The sequence below is a fragment of the Pelophylax lessonae genome (assembly GCF_965119305.1).
Source record: "Pelophylax lessonae genome assembly, chromosome: 9".
NCBI classification, from domain to species: domain Eukaryota; kingdom Metazoa; phylum Chordata; class Amphibia; order Anura; family Ranidae; genus Pelophylax; species Pelophylax lessonae.
Window position 1 is genome coordinate 83374343 of NC_138776.1, and position 15345 is coordinate 83389687.

The window sequence follows — 15345 nt, forward strand, 5'->3', positions numbered from 1 at the left end:
TGGCTTTGTAACCTTTTCCAGACTGATACATGTCAATTACTTTTGTTTCTCATCTGTTCTTGAATTACTTTAGATGGTGGCTTGATGTGTTGCTTTTTGAGATCTTTTAGCGTGCTTCACTGTGTCAGACAGCTTCTATTTAAGTGATTTCTTAATTCAACAGGTCTGGCAGTGGCAAGTGAAATTTAACTCCACTTTCCAAAAAAATGTGGTTAATCACAGTTAATTAATGATTTAGCAAAGGTGGGGGGAGTTACTTTTTCACATACGGCCAGGCAGGTTTGGACAACTTTTTTTTCCCTTAAAGAGGTTGTAAACCCAGTTAAAAAAAAAAAAATAAACCCTGTAAGACAGACCTAATGAACTAGTATGCATCGCATACTAGCTCATTATGAAATACCTTAGAACAAAGCCCCTACAGCGGCGCTTGCACACTGCTGACACGGCCGACATCTTCCCTGGTGTTTCTTCCAGGTTTGCATGACCTGCCAGTCACGGCACAGGCCCTGAAGAAACGGCACGGGAAGGCCGTAATCGGCGCAGTATACAGTAAAATCTCCCAAACGGTGCAAGTTTAGGAGATCTTTACAGTACCTATAGGTAAGCCTTATAATAGACTTACCTATAGGTACAAACGCACAAGGGGAGTTTACTTCCTCTTTAATAAATTAAATTAACAAAAATGCATTTTGTATTTACACGGGTTACTTTTGTGTAATCAAATTTGTTTGATGATCTGAATCATTTAAGTGTGACAAATATGTAAAAAAAAAATCAGGAAGAGGACAAATCATTTTTCACAGCACTGTATGCCTGGGCCCATCTGGCTCGTATAGTGCCACACTACAAATGCTTACTTATATGCTGTACATTACAATTGTTTCTTTTGTATAGTTGTGCCCATGTATTAAATATTTTTATACTTTAGTACAGTGTGAGTATGTGTGTGTATATGTATGTATGTACATTATATATATATATATATATATATATATATATATAATCTATCTTTAAGCTAGACTAGACAATTTGTTTCAGTCCGCATACAAATTCGGACAAATTTTTGATTGTTCGGAGATTCGGATGTATCCGAATATCCAAATGAAAAAGTAACGAATTTCGTTGAAGTCTGGTAAAATTCTTTTAGTTTATTCATTTTCAAAGGAATTACAACTTTTCAGAACGTTTAGAATTCTAAGTTATCGAAAAATGATCAACCGATTCAAAATCTGTGGGAAGAATAGCTGGTTGTTAGCAGCAGCTCGGGAAGCTGGCCGCCCGTGTCCTTGACAAGCATGACTTCTCATCTGTCAGCGGGCTTCCCCACTGACAGATGAATGTAAAGAAAAGAATGCCGGCTTTGCCCGACAATAGAAAAATCTGACATCACGGACTGGTGCATGCTGGGTTTTGATTTCGTGGGATTTCCCTTAAAATTTATACCAGACCCGAAGGGATGATAGGACTGGGGGGACCACACGCCATTCTTGTAAACATTTTTCTGTTGCCGGGAAATGCCAGCATTCTTTTTACATTCATCTGTCAGTGGGGAAGCCCGCTTTTTCGGTCGATTGTTTTTTGACCAATCCGAATTTGAATAGTTCTGAAAAGTTGGAATTCGTTACAAAATAAATTAAACTAATTTCAACGAAAACTAAACGAACTTTAACAAAAACTAAACTAATTGAATTCCATAACGAAACTACATTAGTAATCTAATGAATCTATCCGAAACTAAACAAATTTTTCCGTTCTTCACATGTCTAATATAAACTACCAATTTTGTAAGTTGCACTTTTTCTCTACACTACTTCATTCATGTATTTGAGGTGCTGGATGACACCCCGTTGAATTAAGAGCACCCATAAATGCTTGTATATGTAAATAATTTAAGGTATGCAGGACACTAATTGATTTTCTGCACCAGAAATGTCACCCTTGGACAGTAAGTGTGTTACTGGCAATATCACCAGGCAGACATAAAGGGCTTAGATTACCTTTTAAATTCAACATATCTGCACTGTTGAACCTTCTTTTTTTTTTTTCCTATTCTTTAAGGTCAGTTCTCATGTGGGAACAAGCGCTGTGATGAGACGGAAGGCCTGAAAAGCTGGGAGGTCAATTTTGGGTATATAGAACATGGAGAGAAGAGGAACGCTCTTGTAAAGCTGAGTAAGTTACCTCATCCATTTGTTGTCAGGTCTAATATATTGAAGCAACTAAAGCTTGTCGCACTCCCGATTTTTCCTAATTTGTATGTAAACCCAGTCATTACAATCTAATATAAGCTTTAACATGTTAATATAATCTTCAGCATTTGTTAAATCTGCAGCTCTTCTTAACCCTTTGACGCTGACGTAACCAAAATATGTGACCTTTGGCTTCAAGGATGTACCGGGGTGATGCCTGCAGCTGCAGGCATCACCCCAATACAGTTTTTTGGAGCCGACGGTTGGCTTTATTGTAATGACAATTGATGGGGCTAATCAGCCGCTCGGCTGTTAAAACAAGCAGTGGGAGGGGACGACCCTCCCCTGCCACCTTCCACTGCTTTCCTGGGCTCTCCCATCCCACCAGGAGGCCGGAGCGAAGCCGGAATCGGCTTTGATAGGGTCTCAGATGTAGTAACCTAGAAGCGATGTCATGACATCACTTCCTGTTTACTTGAGCCTTAAAGGCGCAAGATTTTAAAAAAAAATCAGTATTCAAAACAGCCAATCTTGGCGTTTTGAATGCTTTTAAGTGCAAAGGAGGGATTTGGGGTCTTATAGACCCCCAGATCTCTCCATAAAGAGTACCTGTCACTGCCTATTACTGTCACAAGGGATGTTTAACCACTTGCCGACCAGCCGCCGTAGTTTTACAGTGGCAGGTTGGCTCTGCCCCGCAAAACGACGTACCTGTACCCATTGGCCACAGGGGGAGCCAATCAGCGGGTCCTGCGGCCACAATTGCTGCCGGGCACCCGCAATCACTCACTGTGGAGACAGAAGGGCGGTCTGCCATTGTAAACATGGCAGACCAGTTTTCCAGTAGTTATGAACACAGGTATCCTGTGTTCCTCTTATTTAGGAACACCGGTCTCTGTGTTCGTGCAGCAAGCCCCCCCCTTACCCATAGTTAGAAAGCACCCCCTAGGGACACATTTAACCCTTTGATCGCCCCGGTGTTAACCCCTTCCCTGCCAGTGTCATTAGTACAGTAAAAGTGCATATTTATAGCACCGATTACTGTAGTAATATCAGTGGTCCCCCCCAAAAGTATCAAAAAATGTCAGTTAGGTGTCCGATCTGTCCGCTTCAATGTCACAGTCCGACCCCTGCCATTACTAGTAAAAAGAAATGACATAAATCTTTCCCCTAGTTTGTAGATGTGATAACTTTTGCGCAAACGAATCAACATACACTTATTGTGATATATTTTTTTTTTACCAAAAATATGTAGCAGAATACAAATTGGCCTGAAATTATGAAAAAAATTTGATTTTTAGATTTTTTTTATTGGGAAAGTTTATAAAGCAGAAAGTAAAAAATATTGTTTTTTTTTTCAGAATTGTCGCTCTTTTTTGGTTTATAGTGCAAAAAATAAAAATCGCAGAGGTGATCACATACCACCAAAAGAAAGCTCTATTTGTGGGAAAAACAGAAATCAATTTTATTTGGGTATAGTGTCACACGACATGTCAGTTAAAGTAAGGCAGTGCCATATCGCAAAAAAAGCCTGGTCATTAAGGGGGTAAATCCTTCTGGTTCAGAAGTGGTTAAATTCCTTGTGGCCGCAATAAAAGTGATGATAAAAAATTACTAAAGGGACAATATAAAAATAAGAAAAATAAAAAAATAAATAAATAAAGCGCCCCATCCTTCTGTGCTTGCGTGCAGAAGCGAACGAATACTTAAATTGTGCCCGCAAATGTAAACCGTTTTCAAACCACACATGACAGATATCGCCGCGATCGTTCGAGCAAGAGCAATAATTCTAGCACTAGACCTCCTCTGTTACTTTAAACTGGTAATCGTTAAAAAAAGAGTCGCCTATGGAGATTTTTAAGTTCTGTCTTTTGTCGCCATTCCACAAGCGTGCACAATTTTAAAGCATGACATATTGGGTATCTATTTACTCGGCGTAACATCACCTTTCACATTATCCAACTAAATTGGGCCTTACTGTTTTTTTTTTTTTTTTTTTTTAAATTCATGAAAGTGTATTGTTTCCAAAAAAAATTGCGTTTGAAAGACCGTTGCACAAATACAGTGTGACATAAAATATTGCAACGTTTGGGAGTTCTAAGTAGTTTTCTAGCAAGAAATGCTGATTTTTAACTTGTAAGCAACAAGTGTCAGAAAAAGGCTTAGGCTCCAAGGGGTTAAATTAATGCCTGGTAATCCTGCCAATAAAGTGTCATTAACCCCATTCAGACAGCTTTTGTGGGTCATCAGCAAAGGTACCAGTAAAAGCAATGCCTTTATAGCACAATTCAGTAGAACTCTTCCAAATACTATATACTGCAGTCATGTGACATGCAAAATTTATTCCCCACCATTCTGAGATATGGGGGGCAGGAGCAAGCAGGCTGAACCTGTGTGCTGAAGCTGAACCTGTGTGCTGAAGCTGAAGCTGTGTGCTGATGTCACTCCTGACCAGATGAAAAGCTTCTGCCATATGGAACGGATAAGACATAGATAGTCCAAAGTTTTTGGGGTTTATTGACACTTTAAAATCCTTGTCCATCCACCTCCTGTATTGGAGCACAACATTATTTCCTTGTCTAAAAACTGTGCGTCTGCATTGTCGGTCTGTCCCTCGAGCTCCTGATGGATTCTACAAGTGCCCATTTTAACACACATTATACATGCATTGTTCACTGTTGTCACCATAAGGAAACCTGTGCTAAAAATGTCACGCAGCTATTGCCAGAGTACATGTAGACATGAATTGGCTGCAAAAAAGCTGTAGGGCATCATCAGCAGTGCTGAGATGCAACAAAGGTTTAGGACTTCTTTCATGCGGGCAGCAGTAAAAACTGGCGGTTTAACCGCCCACTTAAAGGAGTTGTAAAGGCAGGAAGGTTTCTTATCTTAATGCAATCTATGCATTCAGATAAACAGCCTTCTGGGTGTAGCAGCCTCCCCAGCACCCCCTAATACTTACCTGTGCCCCCTCTCTGTCCATCTATGCCCACGAGTCCCTCGGCCGTCAGGGACTCTCCCTCCTGATTGGCTGACATACAGCCATGGCACTAATAGCTCCTGTGGCTGTCCATCAAATTCAGTGAGCCAATCAGGAGAGAGAGGGGTGGGGCTGAATGGCAGCTCCGTGTCTGAATGGACACAGGGAGCTGCAGCTTGGCTCGGGTGCCCCCATAGCAAGCTGCTTGCTGTGGGAGCACACGATAGGAGGGGCCAGGAGCGGGAACGAGGGACCCGAGTAGAAGCTGCTCTGTGGCAAACCAACTGCACAGAGGAAGTAAGTAGAACATGTTTGTTATTTAAAAAAAAAAAACAAGACTTTACAATCACTTTAAAGGCTAACAAATAGCCGGAGGAAGCTGCTCACATGCTGCAATGCTTTGAGCCACAGCAAATTTAACATAACACCTGTCAAACTTGGCTATTCAGGTCTATGGGGCCACACTGCAAAGGGGAGCCAAGCGCGGTTGTGGCACATTAGTTCTGTGCAGAAAAAAAGGCATTAGGGGGCGGCAGGTTCGCCTTCTGAATGCATTACAGCTTCTGCTTCGCCCTGCGCTTAAAGTGAATAATTGCGGATCACTTTTAAATGATAGTAAACGGAGAAGTGTTAATTGCTATCATTTATTCTCATAAATCATATATATCATGCCATTGTATTTTGGTTTGTTTTTTATTTTTTGTTGTTGTTTTATTTTTTTCAAATCTTCTAAGTACCCTAAATATTCCTGCAGCTCTGTCGTGTGGTCAGATGATGTTTCCCTGTTTTTTGGCATCTGCAGGAAAAGATCTTTGGGAGGGGCTTCTATTACTCTGCTGATGTATGCTCTCTACAGTGCGAGTGTGTCTGGCCAGCCCTAATTGGTGCTGTGCCAGTCGCATGTCTAAAAAAAAAAAAAAAAGTTTCAGACGAACGATTGAAATTAGATTGCAAACATCAAATAACTGTTTTATAGCTCACAATAAATTATTTTTGAACATCAAATGTATATTTCTTGGACTTAATATGGTGTAGGCAGAGTCAGAAATGACTGACACTACCTTTAATTTTGTTCTGACGGCATCTGAATCAAAGGATCTTTTTTTTACTTTACTTTGATATATTTAACACTGAATTCTAATAAAACACAGTGTTTTTGTGAGTTTTCTATTGAATGTAATCAATCAACATTCTATATCCTGCCCCCATAGTGTTTAGCAGGAGGAGGAGAAAGGGAGGGAAGTGTCAGTTACCAATGTGTATACACCCACATTTGTGACTCTATAGCAGTGGTTCTCAACTCCTGTCCTCAGGGCCCACTGACAGGCCAGATTTTAGGTATTACCTTGGGGAGATGCAGACTAAAATACTCTAATCACTGAGCAGCAAATTATATCACCTGTGATGTATTTCAGTTATCTTGAAAACCTGGCCTGTTAGTGGGTCCTGAGGACAGGAGTTGAGAATTACTGCTCTATAGTCTCTTAGGCTGCACAGATAAGAAAAAGGAGGAAATGAAGAGCTTAGAAGGGAACTGAAACAGAGAATGCTCCATAGAGGACAACTGGTCTATAAAATCTCAGCCTGCAGTGGGGACACAGAGAAGATGGGCAGGGACAGCTGAAGGCAGGATCAACCAGGTATATTTCACTCTACACAAACCAAATGATTTAGTGTCTGTGTGAGTATGCACACTCTGTTATATAGCATGTAATCAGAGTTTGTCATAGTCTGGGTTTAATGACACTTTAAGGATATTGGCTTTTTAACCTAGCCTACGAGAGAGTAAAAACAATATTCTATTTAAAAAGCATGGTCATTTTTATGGTTCACAGGACTTTAGCAATCTAAATCTCATATTCATTCTGAAATCTAAATTCTTATCCATCCACTTTCAATTTATTGCTTTGGATGAGCAAAATTTACCAATAATTATGCGGAGTAAGGACCTACCTAAACAATCCAGGAGATTTAAGCTAAAGTTGGCCATAGGCTGGTAGTTTTTTATTTTTCATTAGACCAGCAGGCTCTTTCTGTGGCTGATGGTCCATACTAAGGTACAGATTTTCAATTACAGGGCTTCAGTTGCATGAATTGTGAGGATATTGGAATTCTGGGCCATAAAAGCAAGCAAAATTTAATGCATGATGCAAAGTCTTTTCTCTATCGCTCATTGACAGATGTAGTCTTCTTGATTCTCAAGAGCTGGGTTATGTTGTCTCCGCAGGAGTAGGACTAGGCAGAATGACAAAACGTTCTGGCTCCACCCTAGGGGCAGTCCCTGAGGGTATATCCTCCCTCTCTCTGCTACAGGGAATCAGTTTTTTTCTGTCTAGTCAGGAGTAAGGACCTAAGTTCCTTGCTGGGATCTTTTGGTCCTGGCAAGACTTTTTTTCTTTAAGAAAAAGACATTTTTTAGGTAGTTTTCTCCAGTGTTTTTTTCCTGTGAGATCTTCAAGCAAAAATGCCGGACTGGGCGACACTTGTGGTCACCCCAGCCGGCCTACGAGCGCGCGCAGACCATGGCTTTGCGCTTGGTCGGCCGCGACATATTCAAGTAAGTATGCGGGGCCGGGCGACGGGCTGGATGTTGAGATCCAGTGGTCACCCCGGTTTCTGCCTAAGAGCGCGTGCAGACCAGTGCGCTGAGTCGGCCGCGACGGAGTCCCAGTAAAGGGACTGACTTTGCGAGTTAAAAGCTCGCTTGGACGCCAGGTACCAGAGAGTCGAGGCGTCCACAAACCCCCACCCCGGTGGAGAGGGTATTGTGAAGAGAGGGTGCCTGTCGGTTCGGTATGGTGAGTAAACGTTCCCTTTTTTCCTCATTATGAGGCAGTATATATTATGGGCCCCTCCATATATGGTCAGTATATATCTGATACTTACAAGTCCCCCTTGTAATACAGCATGTGTTTGTGGGAAGTGGACTTGGTTCAAGAGCTAACACTCTACCCAGCAGACTGTTACATTACAGCAGACATAGGAGGTATAATCCTACCTTATGTGCAGTGTATCTCTGTAGATCCATATGTCACCTCTTAGCAGAGTGCAGGTGGATGTGCTGGGAAGACGATATCGGCGGTCCGCCGCCATTTTGCCGTAGACCGAATGCATGTATGTCCTCAGGTCACGCCGGCCGCCATGTTTTTGGAGTCTTATGTCTCTTCTATGGGGGCGGCCATGTTTTGTGAGCCCAGCTACCTCGTGGAGGGCTGGGAACGCCGGAAGGCGTACACAGGGGGCGGAGCCACGCCTTCTGCCCGGGAAAAAGCAAACAGCTCCTTCCAGTCTGTGTAAGACAGACGCTGACTGCAGTTTGTTGGAAACTGCACTGCATCGGTTGGTGAGCCTTGGGGGTCCCTCTCTCTCTCTCTCTGGGATCGAGAAGCAGGTACTCTGAGGGGCGCTATTGCGCTAGGGGGAGACACACAAAAAAGAAAAAGTTTTTTTGTTTTTGCTGGCAAAGGTGTCCTGTATTAACATGGACCCTGCCACTCATGTATCTCCTCCGGATCCCCTCGAGGGGTCTGCGGGATCCTCCAGCACCCCATTGACAATTGAATCTTTGTCAGCTATTATGGAAACTTTTGTGTCCCGGGTGGAAGTGGCTTGTCAGGGACAGGGCGCAAGAAAGCGACCCCCGCCTAACCCCTTATTATCTGAAACTTCGGATTCAGACTCTGAGCCTATTTCTGCAGTTGCAGGTACTTCATCTGGTATTGGTGTCTCGGGTCCTGTCTCTTCAGACAGTGAGGAGGATGTTTCGGCATCCGCCATAGCCCGAGAGGAAGCGTTGGTAAACGCACTCATTGTATCTGTTCAAGAGACTTTAAGGTTACAGGGTATTCCATCAGAAATAGCTGAAACTGAGATCCCTTTTGGGACTAAAAAGCGCATCAAAGTGGCGAAGGTTTTTCCATTGCCCAAATGTTTTGGCAATCCAATCGAAGAAGAATGGCGTCTGCCAAAACGCACTTTTAATATTTCTAAACGCATTGACAGGCGTTATCCGTTTGAGGAAACCCTTATTAAGAAATGGACAGAACCACCTGTGGTGGATTCACCAATTGCTAGATTGAATAAAGCCACGGTTATTCCTTTAGAAGACGCTCCGTCTTTTAAAGATCCAGTGGATCGCAAGATAGAAGCTATGTCTCGCACCATGTTTTCCTTGATTGGATCAGCTTTCAGACCAATAATTGCTATTGGTCTGGTTTCGCAGGCTGTAACTGAATGGACCAAGTGGTTACGCCGGGACTAAGAAGAAGTCCCTCAGGCGGTATCAGATTTGTTGGAACAAATGATACAGGGGTTACAGTTTGTATGTGATGCGGCGTTAGACGCCACTCCATTAATGGCGCGAGCATCAGTCTCAGCAGTGGTTCTCAGGCGTACACTGTGGCTAAAAGGTTGGTTAGCCGACCAAGGTTCCAAAAAAGCATTGGCTAATATCCCCTTTTCAGGAGAGCGTCTATTTGGAGCCAACTTAGATGAGATCATTAAGGATCTCACCGGTGGAAAAAGCACCTTTTTACCGCAAAATTTTAAAGGTAGAGGAACTCGTCAAAGACGAGGGCCTTCTTTTTCTGCTCACAAGAGGTTTTTTCGTCCAGCGGGTGAAAAAACTAAGTCCTCCAAAGCTCCTGCAGGAGGCGTCAGGGGTCGTTGGTCGGGCAAGCAAAAGCCCGCCCCCTCCAGACCTGAAGATAAACCATCCAAAGCCTGAAGGTGCGCCCCCACCCATAACTGGGGTGGGGGGACGTCTTCGCCGGTTCCCGGATCCATGGCTTTCCAGAATCCCGGACAAATGGGTTTGCGAAGTCATAAGGTCAGGGTACAAGATCGAGTTTCGATCTCTCCCACCGGCGCGATTCTTCCCTTCCAATATCCGTCTATCCGCAGACCGTTTAGAAGATCTGCGGAGAGCAGTCACAGATTTACTACAACAAGGAGTGGTAGTCCACGTTCCTTGGACAGAACGGTTTCAAGGGTTTTATTCAAACCTGTTTACAATACCCAGGAAAGAGGGCAAAGTGCGTCCAATTCTGGACTTAAGAGCACTCAATTCTTTCGTCAACATAAGAAGATTCAGAATGGAGTCCATTCGCACGGTAGCAGCCTTCCTGCATCCAGGGGATGTCCTAGCGTCCATAGACATCAAGGACGCCTATCTTCACATTCCCATTTTCGCAGGACATCAGCGTTTTCTACGCTTTTCCGTAGAGGAGAACCACTATCAGTTTGTGGCGTTACCTTTCGGTCTCGCCACGGCTCCGCGGGTCTTCACAAAGGTGTTGGCCCCAATGTTGGCACTTCTGCGCCAAAGAGGTATATCGATTCTAGGTTACCTAGACGATCTTCTGCTTCATGCAGAGTCTCCTCAGACCTTGCTACAAAACATAGAGATTACTATGATTTCTTTACAGGAATTCGGGTGGCTGGTGAACCAGCAAAAGTCATTTCTGGTTCCCACCCAGAGGCTCGAATATCTGGGTCTAATTCTAGACACAGTCAGGACGAGAGTTTTCCTTCCGGTAGGGAAACTTCGAAAGATTCAATCAGCAGTCCAGTTGTTACTGTCCAACAGCTGGTCTTCCCTTCGGACGTGTATGAGGGTTCTGGGGTTGATGGTGGCTTCATTCGAAGCAGTCCCATTTGCCCAGTCCCATACCCGAATTCTTCAGCAAGAGATTCTTCTCAGATGGAATCGGAATCCGGAATCCCTGGACAATCAGATACAATTGAGCAAACAGACCAGAGAGTCTCTGGTTTGGTGGCTTCGGTCTCCAATGCTCAGCCAGGGAAAGTCATTTCTGCCAATATATTGGACGATAGTGACCACGGATGCCAGTCTATCCGGATGGGGAGGAATTCTTGGTCAGTTATCTGTCCAGGGACTTTGGTCCCCGGAAGAATCCAGGTTACCGATAAATGTATTGGAACTGAGAGCGATCAGACTTTGTCTGATTCACTGGACCGAGCAGCTCCAGGGCAGCCCGGTTCGGATCCAGTCGGACAATGCCACGGCCGTGGCTTATGTCAATCATCAGGGGGGCACCAAGAGTGTCCGAGCGGCCAAAGAAATGGCTTGCATTCTTCGCTGGGCGGAACGATTTGTTCCAGCAATCTCTGCGGTGTTCATTCCGTGGGTGGAGAATTGGCAGGCAGATTATCTCAGCCGTCAGACCCTGGATCAGGGGGAATGGTCCCTCCATCCAGACGTTTTCCACCAGTTGTGCCTACGGTGGGGCACCCCAGATGTGGATCTGTTGGCATCACGATTCAACAGGAAAGTTCAGAGATTCGTGGCTCGCTCCCGCGATCCTCTAGCAGAAACCGCAGACGCACTGATCGCCCCGTGGGGGCAATACCAGCTAATATATGCCTTCCCTCCTCTCGCGTTACTGCCAAGACTTCTTCGCAGGGTAGAGGAGGAAGGAATCCCAGTAATCCTGGTAGCTCCGGACTGGCCTCGTCGAGCTTGGTACGCCGACATGGTCAGACTGGTGGCGGACGTCCCATGGAGACTTCCTCTCAGGGAGGATCTACTGTCTCAGGGACCGATCTTCCATCCTGCTTTACGATCGCTGGCTTTAACGGCCTGGCTATTGAGACCCAGGTGCTGAAGGACAAAGGTTTGTCAGCTTCAGTTATTCCTACTCTAGTTGAAGCAAGGAAAGCAACTTCCAGAAAGATTTATCATCGCACATGGAAGTCCTACATTGCATGGTGTGAACCTTTGGGGTTCCGTCCTCGGTCTTATTCGATTAGTCGAATATTGGCTTTTCTGCAACAAGGGGTTGAGCAGAAACTGGCCTTGAGTACTATCAAGGGTCAGGTCTCAGCATTAGCCATCTTCTTTCAGAAGCCTTTGGCTACTCATTCCTTGGTGCGGAATTTCATCCAGGGGGTGCGACATCTGGCTCCGCCAGTGCACGCGCCGTTACCCCCCTGGGATCTTAATTTAGTGTTGTCGGTTCTTCAGAAACCTCCCTTTGAAGATATTAGGGAGATTCCTCTACCCACGTTGTCCCAGAAGGTGGCCTTCTTGGTGGCTATTACTTCTGCACGCAGGGTGTCAGAACTGGCCGCATTATCTTGTCGTTCACCATATCTGGTGGTTCATAGAGATAAGGTGGTTCTTCGTCCGAATCCATCCTTCCTACCAAAAGTGGTTTCAGAATTTCATCTGAATGAAGAAATTGTATTACCTTCCCTGTGTCCTAAGCCCAGTCATCCTCGGGAATTTGCTTTGCACTCCTTGGATGTGGTCCGGGCGATCAGGGTATACTTGAAAACGACAGACTCGTTTCGCAAGACGGATTCACTTTTTGTGATCCCAGATGGACCCAAAAAGGGGTTGCCTGCATCTGCCGCGACCATTTCCAGATGGATCAGAGAGACGGTAGTGCAGGCTTATTCTATTAAGGGTCGGGAGCCCCCGTTCCCTGTTAAGGCGCACTCCACTCGGGCACTTAGTGCGTCATGGGCCTTTCGCCATCAGGCGTCAGTGGTCCAGGTGTGCAAGGCGGCTACCTGGTCGTCGGTGCATACCTTCTCTAAACATTATAAAGTTGATGTAATGGCATCGTCTGATGCCTCATTTGGCCGCAAGGTTTTGCAGGCCGCAATTTGCGGAGACCAGTGGTCTACCTCGAGGGTTTTTTTCCGTTGGAAAATTTTTTCTTTAGCCTCATTCTTTGTTTATAATGAGCCTTTAAAACTTCTAGTTTGGCACCGGTTGGGCCTTCTAGATTGGATTTGATTTTGTCAATCCCACCCCTCATTTGTGGCACTGCTTCTGGATGTCCCAGCTCTTGAGAATCAAGAAGACTACGTCTGTCAATGAGCGATAGAGAAAAATGGATTTTTGTAAGAACTTACCGTAAAATCCTTTTCTCTTAAGCTCATTGACAGACGTAGTACCCGCCCCTCTATCATTGAGTTGGGTTGGGTTAAATTCTCTGTACTGCTTTAAACAGAACTGATTCCCTGTAGCAGAGAGAGGGAGGATATACCCTCAGGGACTGCCCCTAGGGTGGAGCCAGAACGTTTTGTCATTCTGCCTAGTCCTACTCCTGCGGAGACAACATAACCCAGCTCTTGAGAATCAAGAAGACTACGTCTGTCAATGAGCTTAAGAGAAAAGGATTTTACGGTAAGTTCTTACAAAAATCCATTTTTTTTTTTTTTTTTTTTTTTGGTAATGACAAAGTGGAATTTTCCTTTTAAGCCAGTTTGATACTTGACATTGATACGTGACATTCATCTTGTTTATAATAAATCAAGAACACAATAAAGCCTTTGTGGGGGCTGTTTTTCCAAAATGAGTGCATCTGAAGGGGATATAGGCATCTGTTGTGTTAAGAGTCAGCATTTGTATGATAAACATGGAAAAGACTATATTTATTTTTCTTTACGCTTTCTTTGTTATGGGATTAAACCATATGACTGCTTGACTTGTCTGCACTGGACGCCTAGCTACATAAAATATATACACTGCAGCATTAGAGAAGCCATCTGCTCCCACCAAACTGTTCTTCACCTGTTAAAACAAGATGGCCCTGGGGGTATTTGTTCCCCTGCTGTTCCTCCTATCCTTTCTTATAAAATGTACATGGGCATTCATCCAAAATCCGTGGGATGCCTATCCTGCTGCCTCACAGTCATTAAAATATAAGTTTTACATTTACAGACCAAAACAAAATTGCATATTTCCTTTTTTCGCTTGTGTACATGCGTTTTACGTAAAATGTAATGGAAACACTGACGTTAAATTGCTGAAGTACTGTGTATCATTAATATCAGACATCACTTTTTTATTTTGGAAAAAATAATTGTCCTCTTTTGTTGGTTTTAACATTTCATTTACATCTTAGTGCTGCTGATCTCTTGCAGCCTGTTCTGTCTACGTGCACAGCAGTGGCATCTGCATATCATTGCCAAGGGAGGGCTTTTTGGTAGCGACTAGGGGTGGGACATGCCTGAGTATTGGCACAACTATTTATAGTCTCCAATAGTAGCGCATGTTACAGAGTAACAATGCAGAACAGCAACTGGGAGGTAGGGACAGGGCATTGTCACTCCATGTCCGGAAGTGCCTAAACAAGTACCAGCATTGAAGGATTACCTGGTAAATAAAAATAGCTTGAAATCGCATTAACATGTTAATATTAGATTTTTTGATGGGACTTAAATTTACTTTAAACTTTTGTAAGAGGGATATGGGATATATTATTACTGACCACCTCCTGAACATGCTATTTGCCTGGCTGTTGCACAAAGGTTAAAGCATCAGTTTTTGGTCACTTGTTCAAAGTGGTGAAGCAAGGAGGTCAACATGAAAGCCAAGTAACTAGCTTTATCAGAAATAGCAGCCACCACATTAGCAATGTCACAAGCATTCAAGAGGAGTTCCTTCTTTAATGTAATAATAAAAAAAAAAAAAGTCTGTTGTATGTTTCGTGAGTGTAAAGTCTGTTGTATGGTGAGTGTAAAGGACATTGTGCTTTGTGGGACTGCTTGAAAATAAATGAGGGCAGGGCCTAGGAGTACAAAGCAAAATTAGGTATTGTGAAAGACTTAAAGGAGTTGTAAAGTTTCATGGTTTTTCACCTTAATGCATTATGCATTAAGGTTAAAAACCTTTTCTGCTTTAGCCACCCAGACTCCCCCTTTTTCTTACCTAAACCCGATCGTTCCAGCGACGTGCACGAGCCCAGCGGCTCCAGCCGCTGTCTTGCGTCCTCATTGGATAGATTGATAGCAACAGGAGCCATTGTCTCCCGCTGCGGTCAATCAAATCCAGTGACACGAGAGTCGGGGGCAGGGCGGAGTCCTGCTGTCTGTGTCAGGGGGACTTGTGAGCACCACTGGAAAGCTGGTCTCCTTGGGGGCACCTTATGAAAAGGAGGAGCCAGGAGCGACACCGGGACACCCCAGAAAATGAGGATCGGGGCTGCTCTATGCAAAACCCTTGCACAGAGCAGGTAAGTATAACATCTTTGTTTGAAAAGAAAAAAAAAAAACCTTTACAATCACTTTAGCTACAAATGAAAAAATGAAGATCATAGTTAGGTTCACACTGGTGCAACATGGAATCCGACTTGTGAAACCCGAAGTCGGATGACATGTGAAATTCAATTTTCCCTATGAGGTCTGTCTTAACTGATACTA

General features: G+C 44.0%; 1 protein-coding gene across 1 annotated transcript in view; it reads left to right on the forward strand.

The window, feature by feature from the left end:
* LOC309564602 (protein FRA10AC1) overlaps window positions 1-15345 on the forward strand; it is a 97951-nt gene that overhangs the window by 59836 nt on the left and 22770 nt on the right. Inside the window, exon 9 of the mRNA XM_082269256.1 lies at window positions 2059-2172. Within this exon, the coding sequence (XP_082125382.1) occupies window positions 2059-2172 (114 nt within the window). The remainder of the gene's footprint in view (window positions 1-2058; window positions 2173-15345) is intronic.